At 44.1% G+C, this 23,755-nt stretch overlaps 1 protein-coding gene across 3 annotated transcripts in view; it reads right to left on the reverse strand.

The window, feature by feature from the left end:
* The window catches only part of LOC147434819 (uncharacterized), a 50,660-nt gene extending 29,386 nt beyond the window's left edge, over positions 1–21,274 (reverse strand). Inside the window, exons 1-4 of one of the 3 annotated variants that reach the window (XM_086491235.1) lie at positions 21,029–21,274; positions 20,064–20,401; positions 19,784–19,981; positions 18,872–19,144 (exon numbers count right to left, since the gene is read on the reverse strand). In XM_086491235.1, the coding sequence (XP_086347361.1) occupies positions 18,872–19,144; positions 19,784–19,981; positions 20,064–20,345 (753 nt within the window). In that variant the 5' untranslated portion in view covers positions 20,346–20,401; positions 21,029–21,274. Of the gene's footprint in view, positions 1–18,871; positions 19,145–19,783; positions 19,982–20,063; positions 20,402–20,883 lie in introns of all 3 variants that reach the window. The other 2 variants (XM_086491236.1, XM_086491237.1) reach the window with 2 other exon arrangements.
* Between the last annotated feature and the right edge of the window lie 2,481 nt (positions 21,275–23,755).

A 23,755-nucleotide genomic window follows, 5' to 3' on the forward strand; every position in this document is an offset into this window, starting at 1 on the left:
TACCTTCTCAGATTGCCGTGAGCATATCAAAACGAGGTTTTACACAATCTGATCACATCTATTGCAGACATCTATAAGTTCGCCAAGAATTATGATAATACCTTGGCGGATTCTGGAGGTGGCCCGACAAATGGAAGTGTAAGGTGCAGCGGATGTGAATGTTGAACTTTGCTCAAGATGAATGCTCCGAACTGTTCTCAAGGTTCCTTTTACTTACGGAAGGGAGAGCCTTCCGTTCCTTTAGTGAGAGAGAGCAAATGATCACAAACAAAGTGCCACACTGTGAGTGAAGGTGCTGAGACTGAGAGATAGAGAGAGAAGAATACGACACCAGAATGTTGTCAAATCCTCCTCCGAAGGCCCCACTCTCTATGGCGAGAGCGGTCTACTATTGATTGCACAAATCTCTACAATGCAATGGACTTGCCGACGATGTCGACAACGATGAGAACGACGACGAGACGGGCTGAAATCTGAAAATCTTCAACTGCTGAATTATGTCTCTATGTTGGTGACGACGGCGATGACGACAATGCGACAACGACACGCTGAAAACGCAGACACTGAAATCTGTGTTTTCCAGGCTGAAACTGCAAACGCTCGCTGATCTGACCGTGCGGTGAGGATCTACTGCGGGAAGGTGAGATCTGCGACGTTCGGGACTTCTACTGCGGTGTCTTGATGCTGAAAACTGAAAAGGTTGATGCTTCTGGGGTTTCTGTCACGATGAATCTGCAAAACGCTAGGAGTTCTGCTGATCCAAAAACGCTAGGGCTGATCTGCAATCTGATGCCAAAACGCTAGGTGTTCTGCTGTGGTCTGCTAACACCAGGTAAATCTGCAAGTTGCAAAACGCTGGCTGATTTGCAACTGTTGAAAAACGCTGGCTGATTCTTGTTGATGGCTGAAAACGCTAGGTTGACATGCCGGGGGGGGGGGTCTTGCTGAGAAGGTGCCTGTTGGATGTCTGGTCCCTGCTGCGTCTTCTGCTAGAAAGTGCTATCGCTAGATTTTCTTATATACGTGCTTGTCAAAATTGCCCTACCCAGTTTTCAACAAAGTCACTTATTAATAATAAGTGAAAAAATGCTAAAATAGGGAAAATAGGTATGTGCACTGTAAAAATGCTCCTGATGGGTTTTGATGATCATGTTGTGTGCAACCAGAGGATATGCATCTACTCTTCAGTGCCTGGACATGCACGGTCTACGAACAGACTCACAAAAGTGCCTGAACACTTCCTAATCTAACTGAACTGAACTGAAGTAGCTTGTCCACGTACACATAGGGTTAGACGTGCACGTGACAGGAAGACTTCTTGTCGTCGTCCCTCCACATCAAAATTCAAGCGCTCAAACACTTTGGTAGCCACAAGTGAGTCGTCCGACCCTCTACGGAAGAAATTTAAGAATGATGGCAAATCAAAGGCAGCTCGTATGGAGGATCAAAAGAAAAATCGTTGTTTCGGGCCACTTCTGCGGCGGTAAGGCATGTCCCAAGCAAAAGAGGAAGCCGTCTACCTCCACATTGGCGAGTACTTTGGTAAATGCCATCAACAATCCAAGTACTTTGTCTTGTTTTGATTCAAAGATTTTTCATGTAAACGTGCGTAGCTGCCAAGGTTGTCACGCTAATAAGACACTATTTGGCCTGCATAATCTTCTCCACGCTAATGGAGAGATCAATGGCCATGCTGTAACGATCTTATTCAACAATACCTCTACTCATAATTTTATTTATTCTCGTGTGGTACGGGCACTTAAGCTCGACACGTCACCCGCAGACCATCTGTATGTGGTCCATTATGCGAAACGTAAGAGCGATCGATGGACTGAGGTTGTGCCGCGGCTCCACCTTCGAATCCAACGTTACCACGAAGTCTTGGACTTCTACATTATGGGCCTTCGACATGTAGATGTTATTTTAGGCATGCCATGGTTTTACGATAAGACAGCTTCTCTGTCTATCGATTATGCATTGCATACAGTTTTCTTTAAGCTTGATGGTACCATGTGGTCAAGGGGTCTCCTTCTCCAATTATGATATAGATCTGCTTTCAACTAATGAATTCAATGTGTTGTCTCATGATCTCGATATACAACTTGCAATTTGTCGGGTTAAAAATTTTGTTGTTAATTTCAATGTTGTCTCATGATCTCGATGTACAACTTGCAATTTGTTGGGTTAAAAATTTTGTTGTTAATTTTCCATCTCATTGCAATTCTCTTCTTTAAAAAGTGTTGTTATTGCATCAGAAACTTTTGAGTCAATTGATGGACAGACGAATGCACAATCAAACTCTGGAGGACATGCTACGAGCATACGTCTCTCAACGTCAATCTGATTACGCTATCTCCCACAGATTGAGTTTGCTTAACACAATACAAAGCACTGGGCTACCGGCTATAGCCCGTTTATGATTATGAACGCCCGCCAGGCTGAGGCCACAAGCGGAGGTAGTTCGAGTGGCACCTGGACGGGATGTTGCCATTACATTGAGCATTGGCCCTTGGCCTAAAAAGCAATTACTATAAAAAGCCTTTAAAACTCAAAAGCTTCTGGTACAAAAAGCAATGCCAAAAGCTGCCATCGTAATTTACGAAAATCCGTACAGTTTGCAATCATAGTAACAGGGAATGGCCGTTTTCAGGTCTCAATTCCCCGTTCCCATTCTAAGTTCCCGTTCCGAATCCCCGTTCCGTGTTTCAAACGTGAGTACCCGTAACAGGGAATGGCATTTTGTGGCAGTTGCCGTTCCGCGTTCCCGTTCCGGTTTTCCGATCTTGGTAACTATGCCTGCAATGTCATCAGTCAGTGCAAAACACGAAAATCCGTACAGCCGGCCACGTCATCATGCCAGCGCAATTTTTGGAAATCTGCCACGTCATCAGTTTTTGCGTGTGTGCGGGTCCTGCTTTATTTTAATCCCATTATGTTACTGGGGCCCCATTGGACGGGGTCCCCATAAGTTGGTAGGACTTCTTCTTCTTCTGCTACTTGTTCTTCTTAGGGTTTAAGCCCCTCGGTCAGCATATGTAAGTTGGCTCTCTTCTTTAGGCTTTGACATGTCAGCAGTTTGTTACATCTCCCCTTCTTGAAAGAGAGTAATCGTCCACGATTACAGCATATCTGCAAAACAACTCAAGTTAGCTCAAAAATTTCCGAGGGTCATTCCGAGGGACAATCAATTTGCTCTTTTTATTAAGGAGTTAGCTTCTCCTTTCTGCTCTTTTGATCAAGGAGTTAGCTTCTCCTTTTGGCTGTTTTGATCAAGGAGTTAGCTTCTCCTTTCTGCTCTTTTGATCAAGGAGTTAGCTTCTCCTTTCGTCCAGATCGGAACTCTTGATATTCCGGCGTAGTAAAATTAACCATCACACCCAGACCGTACTGATCTTCCACGGGTATCTTGATGCACTATAATTACATACCCAGGTTCATTCCATGAAGTCGTAACCGAGCACAGCATGGTCCATCAGCTCTTGGACAAACAGTGTTTCTTTGACGGCGATGGTAGTCCCAAGATAGCAATCGCACTGGACCTCCAAGGTCATCTGCTCGTAAAGAGACATCTACTGAGATGTCGAGAAATTTCAAGTTATAATCTGCTAGGGTTCCATGGCAAGCATTTCAGGATACCCCACTCAGCCAGAAGTTACACTCCAAAGGAAGATGTCAAAAACCATATAACTTCGGGCAAACAAAAAAAAAAAAAAAATGTTAAAAGCTTGCCAAGTACTTGGAGTATGTTGCTTGGTAGCTGTAGACATCAACATCTGCATGGCACTGCTTCTGAGAAAAACATTGACTTGAAACAAATCTGGATCCTTCTCTTGCAAGTGATCTTAATTGGCTTATGCCCTGTAAGACATGAGTGGTGAAGACGGGAGCGCGCCCGATGCGCGATGAAGTAAGGGTAGGAGTGGCTAATGAGTCCCGGTTGGAGGGCGAAGATACCTCAAATAAAATTCCATCAATAGCTTTGTCTGCTCTTTTGTAGGATTGGTATGCTTCCAGAAAAGCACGCCTGATGCTCTGATACCACTGTCACAAGACGGGCACCACGTGCCAATAGAAAAGAACAGACTGAACAGACTTTTAGCACTTCAATAAATACAGAACTGAGAGAGAGAGAGAGAGACGGCACGCGACACGGAGTTGCGGAATTCCACCCCAGAGAGTATAGGCCCCAAACCTTGGCGCCCCTTTCAGTATTTGTCACCAGGAGGTGTATTTTTCTTGTTGCCTTCCGTAAATAAGTATTAGATATATTTATTTTATTTTTACTTGTTTGTCCCAAAACCCTTAAAAAGGTGCAAGTGGACATTGCATGGCCAGTGTGAAACGGCTGCAGCCAAATGGGTTTCTCACATCGGGGATCTAGGTCGGTCAGACAGGGACTGCCCGGGCCAGTTTAGCACTGAATTCTGATGAGTATGGAAGCTCGTGTGCGCCAAATTGGAATTTGGGCCACTCGTCAAGTCACTGCAACTTTATAAGTTGAAAGGGGCCAGTAAATTAACCCACATTGTAGATGTTGGTCGAATGGTAGTCTTCAATGATGGTCAGGAGACCGATAGGGACGCCATGGAAGCATCTCCTAAAATTTAGGGAACTGCTATTTTTGACCAGAAAATGTGTTCGCGTCATTAGCTCTGGAATGACAAGGGGAACATTTTATTGCTCTGCTGCCAAGTCAACTGACGCACCAGTTGAGATATTTTTAGCATGGAAAGCCCAAACTCGAAAACTGGGCGACGTGTCAGCCTGTGAGCGATTCTGCCACTCTGGGAGGCAAAAACGAGCTGCATATCAACAAAGGGGGCGCCATTTTCAGCCTCAGGTGGATTGTAGCAGGTACAGAAGCTATGGAATGCTTACCTTGCCCTCTATGCACAGTATGGTGACGGGAGTGATGCCCCGCACGCTACATACTACTCTCTTTCTCCCCTACGTACAGTATGTTATGCCCCACTAGTGGACTTCTCATTTGACCTATGTACAGCTCTGGGGGTTTATGCGCGTTTGCCAAGGCAAGAGCCTTCTGAACAGGAACCGGATTAGCTAATTGCTAATCCCCCACAGGTACACACAGTTCCATCACGAAAGATTGCGAGTTTGGAGAGTTTTCTCGCGTGAAAACTCGTCCAATTCACAGGGGAACTGTCCCATTGCGTGCGGGAGCCCTTGGGACACGCGTAGGCGTGTTCGCTCCGCTAAAAACGATCCGAAACAAGGAATTACAGCCTGCTGTGTTTTTCTGCGGGTTTAGGGTTTCGCACCTAAACTGCAAGGGAACATCGGGGGAGCCTCGTGAGAGCCTTGGGATGCGTGTACAGGCTTTTGGGCTCCCGGCAGTGAAAAACAGAGAATTACAGCCCGCTGAATTTCTGTGACAGCTCACCAGAACGCTTCCAGATATCGAGGGAATCCGTCCTAGACAGGTGTTTTTGACCTACAGGGGGTTTTGCGCCGTTATGCTGTCGATATCCGGTCGAAAACCTGCGTTTTCAGCCCTCGCCAGGTTTGGACAGCTTTGTGAAAGCTTGTGCTAAGTGGTCGGATCGTCTACCTTAATTTGAATAAAGAAATACCGAAAGGGGCGCCAGTCTTTGGGGCCTACAAGGTGTCTGTCTCGTGTGCGCAGTGACATTCTAGTCGCTAGACGCAATTGTGTTCTCTTCACTTCTCAGTGCTCTGTGTAAAGTTAACAGGTAATTGAAATAGTACCGCCCTCTACGTTGTACGGGCCGGTTATATGGTTCCATCGACGGGATAGTCACTTTTTCTTCAAAAAGTGCAGCGTGGATTGTTGTGGGTGAAAGCAACACAGAGCTTGTCGATATGGCAGAGAAGAGAGACCAAGTACCTGAAGAGGGATCTTCCTCACATGGCACAGAGAAAATTCCTTCAACTCTTCAAGAAGAGGACAGGTTGTTTAGAACTCAACTGCGTTGTTGCATGGACATGTTTCAGCAGTTGGCTAACAACCCAAGGATGCAGGAATTCTTACAGGCTCCGACACAGGGTTTTCAGCCTCCTACACAGGGCATGATTGAGCCGTTGCAGGAAAAGGAGATTTCCAATGCGCAGAGGACTCATGATGCTCGAGGGAAAGCCCATGTGGTTGAGCAACTAGCGGTGTCCAATGATCCAAAGCAACTTGCTTTAGCTGGACAGGAACCGTTTGTGAATGGTCAAGGGAGCAATGAACAGGCTATGCGTTAGACCCTTCCATTACCTAATACTTATCCTGGTTATTTTGGAGGTGGTTCAGTGTTTCAAGCTATGGCTGGACCTTCCACAGGTTCTATGCCAGGGAATGTGTTCGGGACAATGCAAACAGGCATGGGTAACCCTATGTACTCGAACATGGGTGTCCAACCAGGTTTTCAGGGTGCCTATGGCCAGTTTCGAGTGCCTGGAACACAATTTGGTATGGCTGGTTTTTCGCAGCCATACGTACAAAATGCAGATATGACAGGGATGCGAGTGTTGGAATGAACACTCATGGAGCACCACTGCTACAGGCACCTGTTTATGATAATGTGGCTCCTTTGAGTCAGCCTAAGGTTTACAAGGAAGGTGGGCAGGGAGTGAAGTTTGAAACTTTCAGAGGAACTGAGGACCAATTAAAGGCTTTGACCTTTATACAACAGTTCGATGCAGCTTATGCTGGAGGCAACTTCACAGAATCTTCAAAGATACGCAAGGCTGCCACTTTCTTGAAAGGGAATGCGCTCCAATGGTGGACCGCATTGTTGAACCAGGGTCAAGCCCCAACAACGTGGGTCCAATTCAAACAGCTTTTTGCGCCTGCATGGTTGACAAACACTTTTGAAGTGGATGTGATGACAGAATGGCACGAGTTGAATGCTAAACAGTGTGCGAATTTGGAAGAGTACAATAAACAGTTTTGGGCCGCACTGTTGCCAGTCACCTCTTACAAGTTTGTGCCATTGTCAGAACAGATTGAGAAGTACTGTTGCGGATTGCCCAAGAAAATCAGGGACTACTGCACAAAGACTACTGTCATGAATATGTTTCAGTTGATAGAGAATGCAAGAGTGGCCAGCAATCTGTCGAAGGGAGATTCCGATGGATTTAATAGCCACAAGAAAGGGGCCCAGGGCAAACAGTTTTCAGCCAAGGGCAATGTTGCAGCAAAGCCTTCTGAGTCTCCTGCAAAGAAGCCCTCCACTCAAGAAGCTGATACGTCCAAGAAGCAGTCTAAATCTTCTTCGGAACGAGGACAAGGACAAAAAAGGCATTTTTTTGGCAAAACTTTTCAAGAAAGGAAAGCTCTTAGGGAGGCCAAGAAATGCTACATTTGTGAACAAGAAGGACACTTTGCAAATGAGTGCCCACAGAAGAAGTCACAGGATAAGGATGACAAGTCAGACCATAAAGGGAAGAAGCCAAAGCCGAGTGCAGAACTTGTTCCAGATTTGGTAGAAGATCAGCCAAACACAAATGCCACGGAGCTGTGCAGAGCTTGGGGCAAAGTTAGAGACCAGACAGTGCTGGTTTTCTTTGATCCAGGAGCCCGTGCAAATTTCATATCACCAGAATTGGCATCAAAGTTGGGCATTCGTGCAGAGGAGATGGGTATGACAGGCGAAGCAGGTTTGGCATGCCCAGGACATTCAGAGCCTGTTACTCCCATTCTGGGAAAGCTTCGTCAGCACATTCAGAGTTATGTCAATGCGGAAGAGTTTCATATTATGCCACTTGAGGGCTGTGATGTGTTATTGGGTATCCCATGGTGTTACAGGTTGCATGCTATGGTGGATACTTACAACAAAAAGATTACCCTTGTACATAGAGGAAAGACTCATGTCCTTGATGTAAAGCTTAAAGGCGAGTCTGTTCCAGTTGTTTCTGCTTCTGCTATTTCATCTGTAATAAAGAATCATCTTTCTGCGTACTTGATCTTTGCAAAAGAAGTACCTCAAGTTGTATCTAATTTGTCTACCTTAGATAAAGACAGGTCAACTTTTTTGAGTGGTTTCAGTGATTGTTTTTCGGACTCTTTGCCAGGGGAGTTACCTCCTGAGAGACCTGAGGATCATACTATAGATCTTGTGCCAGGTTCTAGTCCACCGAATAGACCACCATACAGGGTTAGTGCAGCCCAGCAGAAAGAGATTATGGGTCAGGTCAACGAGCTTTTAGAGAAGGGGCTGATTCAGCCCAGTTCATCCCCTTTTTGTTCCCCTGTACTCTTAGTGCAGAAGAAGGATGGTTCATGGCGCATGTGCATTGACTATCGCGCCTTGAATAAGAATACTATCAAGAACAGGTTCCCCATACCGAGGATAGATGACATTCTTGATCGGCTTGAGGGAGCGTCATTGTTTACAAGAATAGACCTAAAGAGCGGGTATCATCAGATACGCATTAGACCAGAAGATGTCCATAAGACTGCATTCAGGACAACATTTGGTCTCTACGAGTTTCTTGTCATGCCATTTGGTCTCACAAATGCTCCTGCCACATTTAATAGAATGATGGACAGAATTTTTAGACCACATAGAAACTTCGTGGGTACCTTCTTTGATGACATGATTGTCTACTCAAAGTCTGAAGAGGAGCATAGGGATCACTTGACTGCAGTTTTCAATGAGTTACGTAAGAACAGGCTACTCATTAATGCGAAGAAGAGTGAATTCTTTTTGCAAGAGATTCACTTCCTTGGGCACATTGTTTCAAAGGATGGGGTACGCATGGATCCTGCTAAAGTGGAAGCAATTAGGTCATGGCCAGACTTGAAGTCCGTACATGACATTCGAAGCTTTCTAGGCTTATGTTCCTATTACAGGAGGTTCATCCGAAATTTTGCTGAGATTGCTTCTCCACTCCATGCACTGCAAGGAAAAGGAGTTACTTTCAAGTGGACAGCCAAGGAAATTTTAGCGTTCAAACACTGGAAAGAGAAGCTGACTTCAAATCCGGTAATTATTTTGCCAGATCTTTCTAAACCTTTTGTGGTTCAATGTGATGCGTGTGGCCATAGTCTTGGTGCAGTTTTAATGCAGAATGGCCGAGTAGTCGCATATGAGAGCAGAATTCTTTTGAAGACTGAAAGGAACTTGCAAGTCTATGAGAAAGAATTGCTAGCAGTAATTCATGCTCTCACTAGTTGGAAACACTATTTGCTAGGGGCTGATTTTGTTGTCCAAACGGATCATCAAACCTTGCGATATTTTCTTACACAGACGAAGTTGTCTGAGAAGCACATGCGATGGGCAAACATCTTGTCAATGTTCCATTTTCAGATTGTGCATGTGCAAGGGAAAAAGAACGTGGTGGCTGATGCGTTGTCACGAAAGCCCCAAATTTCAGCAGTGTCAATTCCGTACCATTGTGAACTAGACGAAATGAAGACACAATATGCTGAAGATTCAGATTTTGCAAGGATCTATGACCAGCTTGTTGATGGGCAACATCATGAGCACTATATGCTTAAGAATGACTTTCTCATGATGCATGGAAAGTTATGCGTTACTAAACAGTTACGGCCAAAGATTTTGATGGAAAGTCATGCTCCACCTTATGCTGGGCATCGTGGAATTGATGCGACAGTGAAAGGGGTTGAGGCATTCTTCTATTGGCCAGCTTTGCGTCAAGATGTTGACACATTTGTAAGATCATGCTTAGTATGCCAAAAAGTCAAATTTGACAGACAAAAGCAACCGGGATTGTTGCAGCCATTGCCGATCCCTGATAGGCCATGGGAAAGTATAGCAATGGACTTTATCTTTGATCTTCCAAGGACGCAAACAGGAAATGATGGGATTTGGACTATCATTTGTAGGTTCAGTAAGCAGGCCCATTTCATTCTTGTTAGGAAGAAGATAAAGCCACAACACATGGTCAAGATATTCATGAGAAATATCTTTAAATATCATGGGATGCCTCAGTCAATTGTCAGTGACAGGGATCCACGAATGACGAGTCTTTTCTGGAAGGCATTGTTTGAGAACATGGGCACTACGCTCAAGTTCTCTTCTTTGTTTCATCCGCAAACTGATGGACAATCAGAAGAGGCAAATTCTACTGTCTTGGACCTACTCAAATGTTATGTCTCAGAGCACAAGGCAACTTGGGAACACCATCTCCCATTGGTTGAATATGCTTACAATAACATTGTGCATACATCAACAGGTAAGGCACCATTTGAGATAGTGGAAGGAGGAAAGAAAGTCCCACCCATTTTGCAGACTAAAGACAAGATATTTGAGGCAGACAAGTATGTGCAAGATATGGATGAAACATACAGGAAGATAAAGATTGCTCTTGAGAAGACTCAGGCTAAGAAAAAGAAAGTTGCTGATCGTCACCGTCGTGAACTTGTATTTTCACTTCGTGATTGGGTACTTTTGCCCTTTGAAAAGGCCAGGTTAAGGAAAAGGAAAGGCAAGGAACGCTTGTTTCCTAAGCTCAGTATGCGATATTATGGTCCTTTTCAGATTTCAGAAAAGATCAGCGATGTAGCTTACAGGTTAAAGCTACCAGAAGGCTGGAAAATACATAATGCTTTTCATGTCAGCCTTCTAAGGCCCTTTGTTGGTGATGTGCCAAAGAATATGCTTGATGAGGAACAACCCGAAGTGGAAGAATTGGAAGAAATCCTTGTTCCTGAACAGATATTGGCACATAAAGAAAGAAAGGTTAGAGGAAAGGTTGCAAGATGCTATTTGGTGAAGTTCAAGAACTATCCATCATTAGATGCCAAATGGATGGAAGAGTCTGAATTGGTTGATTCACCTCAGCTATTGCAATTGTATCTTGAAGCCTTTCAAATGGAACCCACAGTGACTTGATGCAACCTTTTTGGAGCAAGGCAAGAGAATGGTTCATGATGCTCAAGAGAGTAGTTAAGCAATTGTATCTACTCTTTCCATACAGAATTTAGCTAGAGAAGTTTGTGCTCAAGAGTACACTAGAAGACTTCTATGCTTGATATATGTGTCGTAGCCAGGTTGGTGGGATTGTTTAATCGTCCAACGCTACATTTCCGGAAGCATGTATATCTTGGATTCCCATCATAGAATATATGTGATATCAGGAGATATCTGCATGTATTATTGGCATGCAAGCGAGGTCGCTTGCAGTATTTCAAGGGTGGGGTGTGTCACCAGGAGGTGTATTTTTCTTGTTGCCTTCCGTAAATAAGTATTAGATATATTTATTTTATTTTTACTTGTTTGTCCCAAAACCTTTGAAAAGGTGCAAGTGGACATTGCATGGCCAGTGTGAAACGGCTGTAGCCAAATGGGTTTCTCACATCAGGGATCTAGGTCGGTCAGACAGGGACTGCCCGGGCCAGTTTAGCACTGAATTCTGATGAGTATGGAAGCTCGTGTGCGCCAAATTGGAATTTGGGCCACTTGTCAAGTCACTGCAACTTTATAAGTTGAAAGGGGCCAATAAATTAACCCACATTGTAGATGTTGGTCAAATGGTAGTCTTCAATGATGGTCAGGAGACCGATAGGGACGCCATGGAAGCATCTCCTAAAATTTAGGGAACTGCTATTTTTGACCAGAAAATGTGTTCGCGTCATTAGCTCTGGAATGACAAGGGGAACATTTTATTGCTCTGCTGCCAAGTCAACTGACGCACCAGTTGAGATATTTTTAGCATGGAAAGCCCAAACTCGAAAACTGGGCGACGTGTCAGCCTGTGAGCGATTCTGCCACTCTGGGAGGCAAAAACGAGCTGCATATCAACAAAGGGGGCGCCATTTTCAGCCTCAGGTGGATTGTAGCAGGTACAGAAGCTATGGAATGCTTACCTTGCCCTCTATGCACAGTATGGTGACGGGAGTGATGCCCCGCACGCTACATACTACTCTCTTTCTCCCCTACGTACAGTATGTTATGCCCCACTAGTGGACTTCTCATTTGACCTATGTACAGCTCTGGGGGTTTATGCGCGTTTGCCAAGGCAAGAGCCTTCTGAACAGGAACCGGATTAGCTAATTGCTAATCCCCCACAGGTACGCACAGTTCCATCACGAAAGATTGCGAGTTTGGAGAGTTTTCTCGCGTGAAAACTCGTCCAATTCACAGGGGAACTGTCCCATTGCGTGCGGGAGCCCTTGGGACACGCGTAGGCGTGTTCGCTCCTCTAAAAACGATCTGAAACAGGGAATTACAGCCTGCTGTGTTTTTCTGCAGGTTTAGGGTTTTGCACCTAAACTGCAAGGGAACATCGGGGGAGCCTCGTGAGAGCCTTGGGATGCGTGTACAAGCTTTTGGGCTCCCGGCAGTGAAAAACAGAGAATTACAGCCCGCTGAATTTCTGTGACAGCTCACCAGAAAGCTTCCAGATATCGAGGGAATCCGTCCTAGTCAGGTGTTTTTGACCTACAAGGGTTTTTGCGCCGTTATGCTGTCCAAAACCGGTCGAAAACCTGCGTTTTCAGCCCTCGCCAGGTTTGGACAGCTTTGTTAAAGCTTGTGCTAAGTGGTCGGATCGTCTACCTTAATTTGAATAAAGAAATACCGAAAGGGGCGCCAGTCTTTGGGGCCTACAAGGTGTCGGTCTCGTGTGCGCAGTGACATTCTAGTCGCTGGACGCAACTGTGTTCTCTTCACTTCTCAGTGCTCTGTGTAAAGTTAACAGGTAATTGAAATAGTACCGCCCTCTACGTTGTACGGGCCGGTTATAGTATTTCTTTATATCGCATCAACACAGTACAAGCCGGTACTCCAAACTCTGCACCTTCTCCAGAAGCATGCCAAAGAATGAGCCCTAGCCTCATATTTAAAGGCCCTTGGCCTGAAAAGCAGTTACAGTAAAAAGCCTTTAAAACTCAAAAGCTTCTGATCCAAAAAGCAATGCCAAAAGCTACCAGCGTAATTTACGAAAATCCGTACAGCCTGCAATGTCATCAGCCAACGCAAAACACGGAAATCCGTACAACCTTCCACGTCATCATGCCAGTGCAACTTTTGGAAATCTGCCACGTCATCAGTTTTTGCGTGTGTGCGGGTCCTGCTTTATTTTAATCCCTTTATGTCACTGGGGCCCCATCGGACGGGGTCCCTATAAGTTGGTAGGACTTCTTCTTCTTCTACTACTTGTTCTTCTTAGGGTTTAGGCCCCTCGGCCGGCATATGTAAGTTGGCTCCCTTCTTTAGGCTTTGACACGTCAGCAGTTTGTTACACAGAACATTGAGATCATCTGCTTCAGGTCTTTCAGGCATTACGAGATCACAAGTTCATGATTAATGCAAAGAAAAGTGAATTTTTCCTACCAGAGATACACTTTTTGGGACGCATTGTGTAAGCAACAGGAGTGCAGATGGATCCGGCCAAGATAAAGACTACCTGTGATTGGCCCGATTTGAAGAATGTCCATGAAGTTAGAAGCTTCTTGGGATTGTGTTAGTAGTACAGGCGGTTCATTCGAAAGTTTGCAGAGGTTGCTTCCCCTTTGCATATCTTGACACAAATAAGGAGTCCCTTTCTCGTGGGGACCCACAGAGGTGACTACCTTTCAGACTTTGAAAGAGAAATTGACTACGGGACAAGTTTTGACTTTGCCCGACTTGCAGAAGTCGTTTGAAGTATATTGTGATACTTGTGGTCGTAGTCTGGATGCGGTCTTAATGCAAGAAGGCCAATGTCATTGCCTACGAGAGCCGATTGTTCTCAAGGCCAGAATTAACAGCACAGATTTGTGAGAAAGAGCTTTTGGTGGCTATCCATGTCTTATTAGTGGCAACATTACCTACTCGGAGCCGGTTTTACGGTTTTCACAGATAATGGGAGTTTACGCTACTTCTTGTCACGGAAACAGCTATCGGAAAAAGAAGATGCGGTGGGCAAAACTTCTTATCACGGTTTACTTCCGGATTGTCCATGTGTAGGGATAGAAGAAATTGGTGGCAAATACTTTTCTCCGAAAGCCGTTGGTTCTAGCTATTTCCGGGATACATCACATGAACTTCGAGGATATGGTCGGTCAGTACGCCACAGAACAGATTTTGTAGATGTATTCTGTTGAATACAACAAGGGGAGATAGTAGCGGATTATTCCATTCGGGATGGCTACTTGATGAAGAAAACCATGTTGTGCGTTACACAGCCGTTGAGGGAAAAGGTTCTAACCGAATGCCACTGTCCGCCTTTCACAGGTCATTGCGGCATTGCTACCACCTTGAAACGGGTAGAGGGATAGTTCTTTTGGCCGAGACTCAAGAAGGATGTGGACGAGTTTGTGTGCAGTTGCTTGGTATGTCCAAAGGTCAAGTTTGACAAGCATAAAGCACAGGGATTGTAATTTGTTACAGCCTTTTACCCATACCCACCCGCCCTGGGAAAGTATTGCAATGAATTTCATCTCCCGAGAACACAGCGTGGGCACGATTGTTTATTGCCCAAGTCTTTAGATTACATGGCATGCCTGAGAGAATTGTCTCCGACAGGGCTCCAGGTTCACAAGTTTGTTTTGGACGGCTATTTGGGAGAACATAGACACGCGATTGCAGTTCTCCTTCCACCCGCAAACTGACGGGCAATCAGAGATTGCTAATTTAGTGGTACTGGATTTGTTGAAGTCTTCTTCGTTGGATCAGAAGACTACTTGGGAAAGGTTTTTACCTTTGGTGGAATATGCCTACAGAAACACGTTTGACTCTTTGATGGGGAAGATGCCATTTGAGATTTTTGAATTTGCTATGAAGGTTCTACCCTTCCTTAGCGCGAAAGATAAGATTTTTCTTTGAAGTTGACTAGTTCACGAGGGACTTGGTCCGGAAGGCTTTGCAAAAATTTCAGGAAAGACAGAAAAAGACAGCAGATCGCCTTTGTCGCGATTTGAAATTGAAGGAGAAGGATTGGGTGCTCTTACATTATGGGAAGGCACGACCGAGAAAGAAAACAAAAGGGAAAGGAGCGGCTTCTTTGTAAGCTTAGCATGACATAGTGTGGACCTTTCCAGGTTTTTCGGAAAGATAAATGATATTCCCTTTGGACTGAAGCTGCCAGAATACTTGGAGGATTCACAATGTTTTTTTTTGTGAGTCTCTTGAAGCCTTTTGAAGGCGATGTACCTGTTGATGAACAACCCGAATTGGACGAAAACGAGCAGATACTCGTTCCAGAACAAAAATTGGCATGAAAAGAAAGAAAGAAGGTAAAGCGAACTGACGGTTCTTGGTTAAATTCAAGACCTACTTCGCAATGGACGCAAAGCGAATGGAGGAGGAAGACCTAGCAGATATTCCTCGGAATGTGAATCTTTACCTTGAAGCTTTTTGGTTTAGCATAGTCTATTCCAAAGGGAACCCGGAATTCAGCTTGGCCGGAGATCTGGTGCAGTGGGTTTGCACAAGAGGGAAGTTACTCCGCTCCGTTGTCAACAGATGCCTCGATTTTTGAATACTAGAGTCACTGATGTCTCTTTGAGCTTCAAGGATACTGAGAGCTGACAGTATTCTGCTGGATGACTTTATGAAATGGAATTCTGGAATATGAAACTGATTTTTTCTTGACTTGTTTTTAAGTGCAAGAACTGATAGACGAAATGACGGCAGCATTTTTATCTAATAGATCTCGAATAGACATGGTTGCAATAGGGGTTAGTCAATCGGGCATCTATAAGGTCCCGACCGGATCTAGATGCGATTGCTAACTACATTGCCGATAATCATGGTCTAAGATTCGAATGAATGTTGAATGTCCTGTGATGTCTAGTGATGTCTTGTGATGTCGAGTGATGTGATTGTCGATTGGTACATGTGCTAGATGTGTGTTCCTAGTACGTAGGTACTAACAGTCAGTGTCTGCTAAGACAATTTATGGCCACTGTCTATTTTGTAGGCGTAATCAAGGGCGATTACAATGCTTTCAAGAGGGGGGTATGTCACAAAGTGATGACGTGGCTGCCCGCTCTGCAAGAAAGTCAGAAACCCTAATTTGCTGAAACCCTAAGCCTAAAAATCAGAAACCCTAATTTACTGAAACCCTAACCCTAAAAATCAGAAACCCTAATTTGCTGACGTGGCCTGACACGTGGCAACTGTACGGACCCCCGCGAATTGCGGCGTGATTTTCGGACAACAAGGCGGCAGTTTTTGATTTCAGCTTTTGGACTTGCTTTTCCTACGCAAGTTGAGAAAGAGAGAGAGAGAAGCCTCTTTGCTTTATTTCTATTTAAGCAAGAGAGAGAGAGAGTTCTTTTGTTTGCTTTATTCCCTCTCATGAGAGATTGTGAAAAGCAGAGAAAGCTTTTGCTTTATTTTCAAAGCTTTTAATTTTCAGCTTTTGGGACAGCTTTTGGGGGCTCTGCTTTTAGCATCCCTTTGTACTCTTTAAATACGTGGGCAAGGCCTCATAACTCAGAGCATCTGGACGCAAAGTCTTGAGTGTGAGCGCCTGCCAGCACTCTTGTACTTTTAACACAGATTAATACAAAAAGAAATACCGAAAGGGGCGCCAGTCTTTGGGGCCAATATCTCTAGGCACGGAACTCCGCCGGGCCAGTGTCGAATAAATTGTGAACTGTGAACTGTTTTGAAGTGGTTCTTTGGTGCTATCGCGGTAGATTCTTGACTTGGAGTGTCCCAAGTCTGTTACACGATCAAGAGCGTCTCAAGGGGCTGATTGGGCTGCAAATTTCTAGCCAGTATGAGGGCTTCTTTGTGGCTATGCCCGGCCCTGTCAAACTCATCCATTGTCTACGATCATAAGAGGGGGTCCAGCCAGACTTGCAATCAAGAGCGTCCCAAGGGGCTGATTGGGCTGGCAAATTTTCAGCCAGTAGGAGGGCCCGGGGCGGTCACTTATCAAAAGCTTCCTATATCACATGCGTTCAAGAGGTTATTAATAATACCTCAATATACATACTATATTTACACTACGTGCCTATTTAAAAAAACCCCTCCCCCCTCTGTATGTATACATTTTGATCTTTTAATAATCCTCTCCGGTTAACTCACGTGATAGCATACACATTCTAAAAAGTGACCGCCCCGGGTAGGATGGCAACTTGTGGTGTTTTCATCACGGAGACCTCCCCCAAATCTGTGTTTCTGCATCGAGATGGCTTTGCTTCGATTGTGTCACAAAGAATCCTTGAGAACTTGCGTTTTGCAGCCAGTAGGTGACGGAGGAGTGCTGCTGTTCGTCAACGTGGAGTTGGTCGGGTTCGTGGCTGCATTTGGAGGTAAGAGGGGGCTTGTGTGTTGTGATTCATGCCTATTTCCCGCACAGTACATTTGCTCATTTTCAGCCGGCAGCCAAGAGTGTTTTATGAAATAGAGGGGGCTGTTTTTGAAATTTTTTCAGCCCACTGGATCTGTCCTTGTTGAGGAGGTTGGAGATTCTTCTCACATGAGATTGCTTGCAGCCTTGAGCCCGGGCTGCCCAGTTTGTACCTCTCTACGAGGATTCACTTTTGCCCTTGGGAGTGTCTTGACCATGGCACCAAAGGATTTTGTAGAGAGTTCTCATGGCCGACCGACGCACATTCATTGGAACATTTGAGATCTACTCATAACACGGCCTTGGAAGAATTACTAGACAAAAACATTCCAGTGTTGCTAGTGTTTTCCAAGGATCAAAAGCTTGATGCCACCCGACTACCAGGATTGGAAAATGCTTATGGAGGCAGTGCTGAAGACCTGCAACCTTACCTAGATGGTGAAGGACAAGATTGGTCGGCCAAAGGCTCCTGACCGTAAGCTCTTTTCCAAGAGTTCAGAGTCTGGGCATTACTAAAGCTCTTGAAACCAGTTGAATGCTTGGGTCCAATCTTTTTATCTTCCTAAATTGTATTCAACTAGCACATGGACGTATTCACAGATGACGAATGCTCGAAAGTTCTTAGTTCGCTTGGAAAAGGTCTACACTTGGGACCAACGCCTTCAAGACAGTGAGAAAGACAAAGATTACATCAATGTTTTCAAGAGGACGAACTCGATCTATGAGACAAATCAATGTATAGCTTCATAAGTTCAGAATAGTCTGAACTCACGAATTGTAAGAGGGGATAAAACACTCACAAAACTACAAAAGAAAGGGACACAAGAAAACAAGGAGAAGGGGGGGGGGGGGGGGGGGGGGGGGGGGGGGGACTAAATCACTTTATTTGCTACTAAACGAAACTAGATAAAACAAACCATTATTCACTTAAAAATGTTTTAAAAAAAGCCATACGCAAAATAAAGTGAAGCAACTTACTTGGCTAAACCTTGAAACAAGTACTCAACCTTAAATTAAAAAGAATAAGCCATCTCAAAGACTTAATCCTAAAAATCAAACTCCACACAACAACTTCTAAAGGAACAAATTTTTAAGTCCTAATGTAAGCTAAATACTAGAAATGAATACTACTACAACCTACGAAGAAGAGGCTGAAAATAACCAAAGAAGTACAAAGGTCCAAATTTGACAATATGTTACCTCAACTTCGCTGCTTGCCCAAACAGGAAGAATACGATTATCACCGTTATCATGCATAGCTTGGACAACAGCTATGACATCCCTACTCACGTCGTCAGACGAAGAAGCTATATGGCCACCAGACTGGGTCACCTCTTATTCTAAGCAGTAAAGTTGGAATTTTGTTGACTACTCAAGTGTATGGTCCAGTTAATGTAAGATAGCAAATTCAGTTGCCCTCAATCATTGAAAACATTAAATTCAAACCAGGAAATGTGAGCCATAGAGAGACTGCGAACAATGCACGATTACCGCAAAGCTCTCACTCAAAGCGCATCAGCACATCACTCAAAACAGAGAAAGTGTACTGGAGCTGAAACCAGCTGAGCTGTTGATTCCATCCCCCTTGCCACTCCACAGCTCAACACCTCGAGAAAAGTGGCTTAGCTGCCATGGATAACATGAGAAAACATACCTTCATCTTGTACAATGGGTGGTCTTTCTGAGCCTGTAACAAAACAGGTGTCGCAAGTTGAGCAATCCATCGAGCTGCTGCAACCATTCCACAATGAGCATATCCAAGCACAATATTGCTCACACCACCCTCTTCCAGGACAGTGTGATGGAAGGGAACCACCGCTCCGGTAACAGCTGTCAAAGTGTCTTTGACACTGTGTGTGCCTCTAATTAGCAAAAGTATGCTTTGCAACTTTGCGTCCAGTAAAATAGTGAAAGCCGGTTTCAGAAGCTGTTAATGAACAAGACCACATATGTTCATAATTAAAAACAATGTTTGTATATTTTAACAATCACCACAGGCAAGGGCTGCTCAAAGTTTTTGAAGAGTGACACAAACATTTATGGCAAACCATAATAATTTCCTACACTATAATATCATTCAGTTGATGATCACACAATGTGATCCAAACAATAAGTATTGCAATATAAGAGCAAATATTAAAACATCTGCTGAACTTTCCGCGAAAAACTTTAGAGCAGACGGCTCTCTCAGAATAAGGAATCTTCCTACGGAACAGAAGCCGTAATCAACCTTTGGACACGAATGCCAACGATAAGTAGAAGATTCATGCATGCAACATGGAAGAGAAGAAAAGGTGACAAACACGAATAGCTGCAAAAACACCTAGAGCACCACACAACTCAACTAAGTGACCATCTTGTGTATAATTCCCTTGGGCTTTCCCTGGATTCACCCCACGCTGTTGTAAAGATTATGGTATTTTGTAAGAATACAATCACCAGATTTATCACATATGGTATTAACTAGATGCTATGAAATCCCAATGAATGTTGTCAATAGCTCATGTAAATGAAGCCCCCCACCCACAAAACCGATATTTGGTAAAAAATGAGACAATGAACATACCCCTGCTTTAGGTTCTTGAAGAAGAACACAGTCCAGGGTGTATCCAGAAGCCTCCAAAAATTGAGGAAACGGTTTTTTTGAGAAATGTATGCAAGCAGTGATTAGAATCAGCAGCTCCTTCAGTTCTTCTACGACATCTGGACCTCTTAGCTCCTGATTTCCCTCCCCTGCATAGGCACTTACCACTTGTGACTGGCCCTGCACACATACAGTAAGCACTTAAAATCTCCTAATGCATTTCTTAGCGCCACTCTATAGATGCACAAAAATACAATCTCACCTGACGTTTCATCAAAAAGTTGATGCCAAATGCCAAGTCCACTATGGGCCATTTTCCAAGGGTCTCTGCATAAGTGAACCTTAATGTCTCCGACAAAGTAGCGATGGCCTCAAACCATGTAGAAGGGGCATGGCGCGCAAGCCCCAGCCTGACTCTTGACCTGCTTGAATCAATGGAAGCGCCCTCTTGTAGCATCTCACTACCACCTTCGGCACGGCGCTTTAAAGTGTAATATAGCAGAGCCGCAGCACCTGCCGCGGTTGCCATAGTCGCTGTTGCCATAATGACAACTCAAGAGCATCAGGGACCAAGTTTTGTATTGATATCCAACCAGTTCACTGCAATCCAAACCATGTAGAGAAACTTGGTAAGGAGAAATTGTGTACATCCAGCAAGGACTAGAGACAAACAACACAGAATCCATGTGCACTATCTGGGTCACTCAGAAGCTGAAAACTTAAAATATAGAAAATGCTTGGCAAGCAAAAATATGTGTATCATCCTGAAAGGCCTATTTGATTGAGTCTTCGACTGCGGACAAAGAGTGTAGTCTCTTAATGGGTATCTGGGTCTCCAAAAAACAACATCATCCAAACATCAAAGAAAAGATCCCTCTCTCTGGCAAAGAAGTGAGTATGGCTTAATCTTTAAATGTTGACCTAAAAACATTTATGGAATGACAATCATAAGCTCGCTTTATCATATTGATGAGACAATTTAAAACCAGTCCATGCCAACTCTTACACACAACCATACAACATCAGAGTCTTTGTTATGACACATGTCGCCTGCATTATTGAATAATGTGGAAGCTTTTCACCTGAAAGTAAATTTCTATGCTCTCGACAAGAGTGAATGCAGTATCAAAGTTAAATTGTTTCCTATCCAATGCGCGTAGGGCTTCTAAAGCTTCTCTTAGAATGTAGGAACCGTTGACGACGTGAAATCAGAGAAAGCAGGACAACCTGTGCTCCGAAAAGGTTTTGCTACTGCTAACTCTATGCGTTCTGCTCTAGCTTTCCACTTCTCCACACCCTGCTAAATTTCTCGACGGAAGATCGAGATCAAAACGCCTCACGACAGACCTAATCGCAGATCATGCGTTCGTTTCCAAAGCTTGCTCTTAATGGCGATGGTGCTATGTGTAATGCTCACGTATAATTCCCTGCGCCGACATTGAAAGGACGGGGACGCTTTCTACACCCTTGCTATGTAAAATTTGGTCTTGTAAGTTTAAATGGCAAAAGTAACGTGAAGCTGAGGGAAGGGGATCTATGGTCAAGATTACACGTCCCGGGTCGGCAATCGACCGTCAATTTGGATCTGAGGGTTGACACTCTATGGGTCTAAGAAGAAGAAGGAGACTCCATAGCCAAAGCTTTCTCCAAACTCTCTTTTCTATTAGCTCATATTATCATTTATACTTAAGGGTGGGTTGCAGTGGCAATGCCCGAGTGTCCAAGGTGTTTAAAGCTCATTTTAATCACACAATAATTATCTAGGCTCTTAATTTGGCATCATTATTACAAATTGGAACTAGTAAAGATTCTATTTAACATTTCAAGATCCCACATTGTAGAAATTACATAAGAAATGTTTATGGGTACGCATTTTGACAATTGCCTTGGCAAGGTAGTCCTACCATTTCAACATTCAATCTAGTATTGCGCTCCAAGCTTGTGTATTGTGCCAAAATCACTACACAACTCCCCCCTTCCTAAAGGTGTACATTCTTAGGTTCCATGGTACAAAAGGTTGTAGGGGCCCAAGATGATTGTCATGAAGCTATAGGTGAACACTAGTATAAAGTGTTGTTTGTTTTGGTAGTCATGAATTTGTGATTGTTGATGTAACCCGGTGAAGATGTTGACAAAGTGCATTGAAAAAAATTAGAATATGGTCACAACTTACTTACCAAAAAGAGTTAATTTTGATGTAAGATATGGAAGAGAGAAAGATGGTTATTTATGTACGGCCTTTGTTGTATAAGCAAGCACGCACTAGTCCATGGTCAATGTTGATGGACTCTAATAGTTGTTTGTTGGCACATTGATTATGCCATAGTAATTGAGATGATAATGGAGTTAATACAGAGCAAGGAGAGGTTAGTGTTAACCAAGTGTGAACGACTCTTTTATCGATGACTTGTCAGTATGGCATTGTTTTCCATCTAGCCAAGGGAGTTGGCAAAAATATGAGGTTACCAATGGAGGGTTGGTTGATAGGTTCACTAAAACTGTAATGAAAATGGCCTATAAACTTTGAGAATAGCGGAATTAAGAGAATTAGCGTGAGCATTTTTGTGAGACTACTTGGAGAACATAGAGGGTGAAATTAATTAGCGGTAGCGACATAACCATAATACTTAATTAACTTGGCATGAACAATACTTTTGCAAGAGAGAGAGTTTAGAGAACCTGACAAAAATTGAGGACCGGATTTCCCTGTTGGGGTATAGGCGCATGTGCCTTACCCGGCCGCCCAGAGTCTGGGCGCCCACTGACTTGTATACCTTATACATAGCATAAGTGTATAGGGGGCTGCTCACTCTTTGAGTCTCCCCACCCATATCTGTGTGTCGTGTGTTTCCTTCTCCCTCTCACTCTCTGTCTGTGGTGCTCCCCGATCCCCTTCAATTGGTATCAGAGCTTTGGTGACCGCGGAGAGCACGACGGCTTTGAGAGCTTCGAGGCGATAGCTCGCTCTCTCTCGACGGTAGAGAGATTAAGAAAGCAAAAGACTTGCTGTGAGAATGCAATGGGAGCTTGTGAGCTCAGTTGAGAGTGATGTATGCTCTTGTGGAAGCTCAGAAAGGAGTGTGGAAGATTGTGTGTAAGTGAAGGTGCTGCCCTAAAACTGTGTGCGCAGCAGCACAGTTTTCATATTCATTTTTCTCCTTGTAGAATGCAGATCTGAGAATTCACTCACAATGTGCCCATCCGTTTCGACGTGGTCTACAACTTTGCAGAAGAAACTTTTTGCAAATTCCTCACCGTTTTGCTGATATTCAGCTCAGACTGACTGTATACAGAAATTCCAGATTTTCGGTTGTCGCATTGTGTGCGAGTTTGATGCACTTTTGGAAGCACGGGAGATGCTTGAAGTTGAGTGCATAAATTCTGAGCTGAAGATGCAATTGCAGCTTGTGTTAAACTTGTGGTTTGAGGGTTTTTTGATAGACTTGGGCAACGAAGTACGGAGGCGTTTACACACCACCGAAGCGGTCTCTTGAGAGACGCAGGTTTTTGGAGCACACACGTGGAGCTTCTTTCACTGGTTTTCACATGATACTTTGGCAGTGATTTTGTGCTTGGATTCATGGTCTTTGCGAATGGTTTGCATATGGTTATGGCACATGGTTGATGCCCATTATACATGCATTTTGGCGAGCACTTTCAAGTGCCAGTGAGCTCTCTTGAGAGCATTGTTTTCGCATTGATCAAGTTTTCGGATTGCAAATCTTTTGGCGCTTGCTTATGCGCGGTCACTCCGTTGATGTACGTTGAGTGCGGATTGCCATTGTATGTGAAAATGTGGAGCCATTTTGGCATTCTTACTCATTGGCATTGAGTAGTGTTATGGTTTATGGTAGAGATTGTACTTGAGTTTTTGCTCAGTTTTCAGGGGAAATTCTGTCCGATTTTTCCCAGATTCTCGCCATAGTTTGTGATCGAGTGTTTACTCTCACTTTG

The sequence above is a fragment of the Adiantum capillus-veneris genome, chromosome 19 (assembly GCF_014529385.1).
Source record: "Adiantum capillus-veneris isolate H3 chromosome 19, ASM1452938v2, whole genome shotgun sequence".
NCBI lineage: Eukaryota > Viridiplantae > Streptophyta > Polypodiopsida > Polypodiales > Pteridaceae > Adiantum > Adiantum capillus-veneris.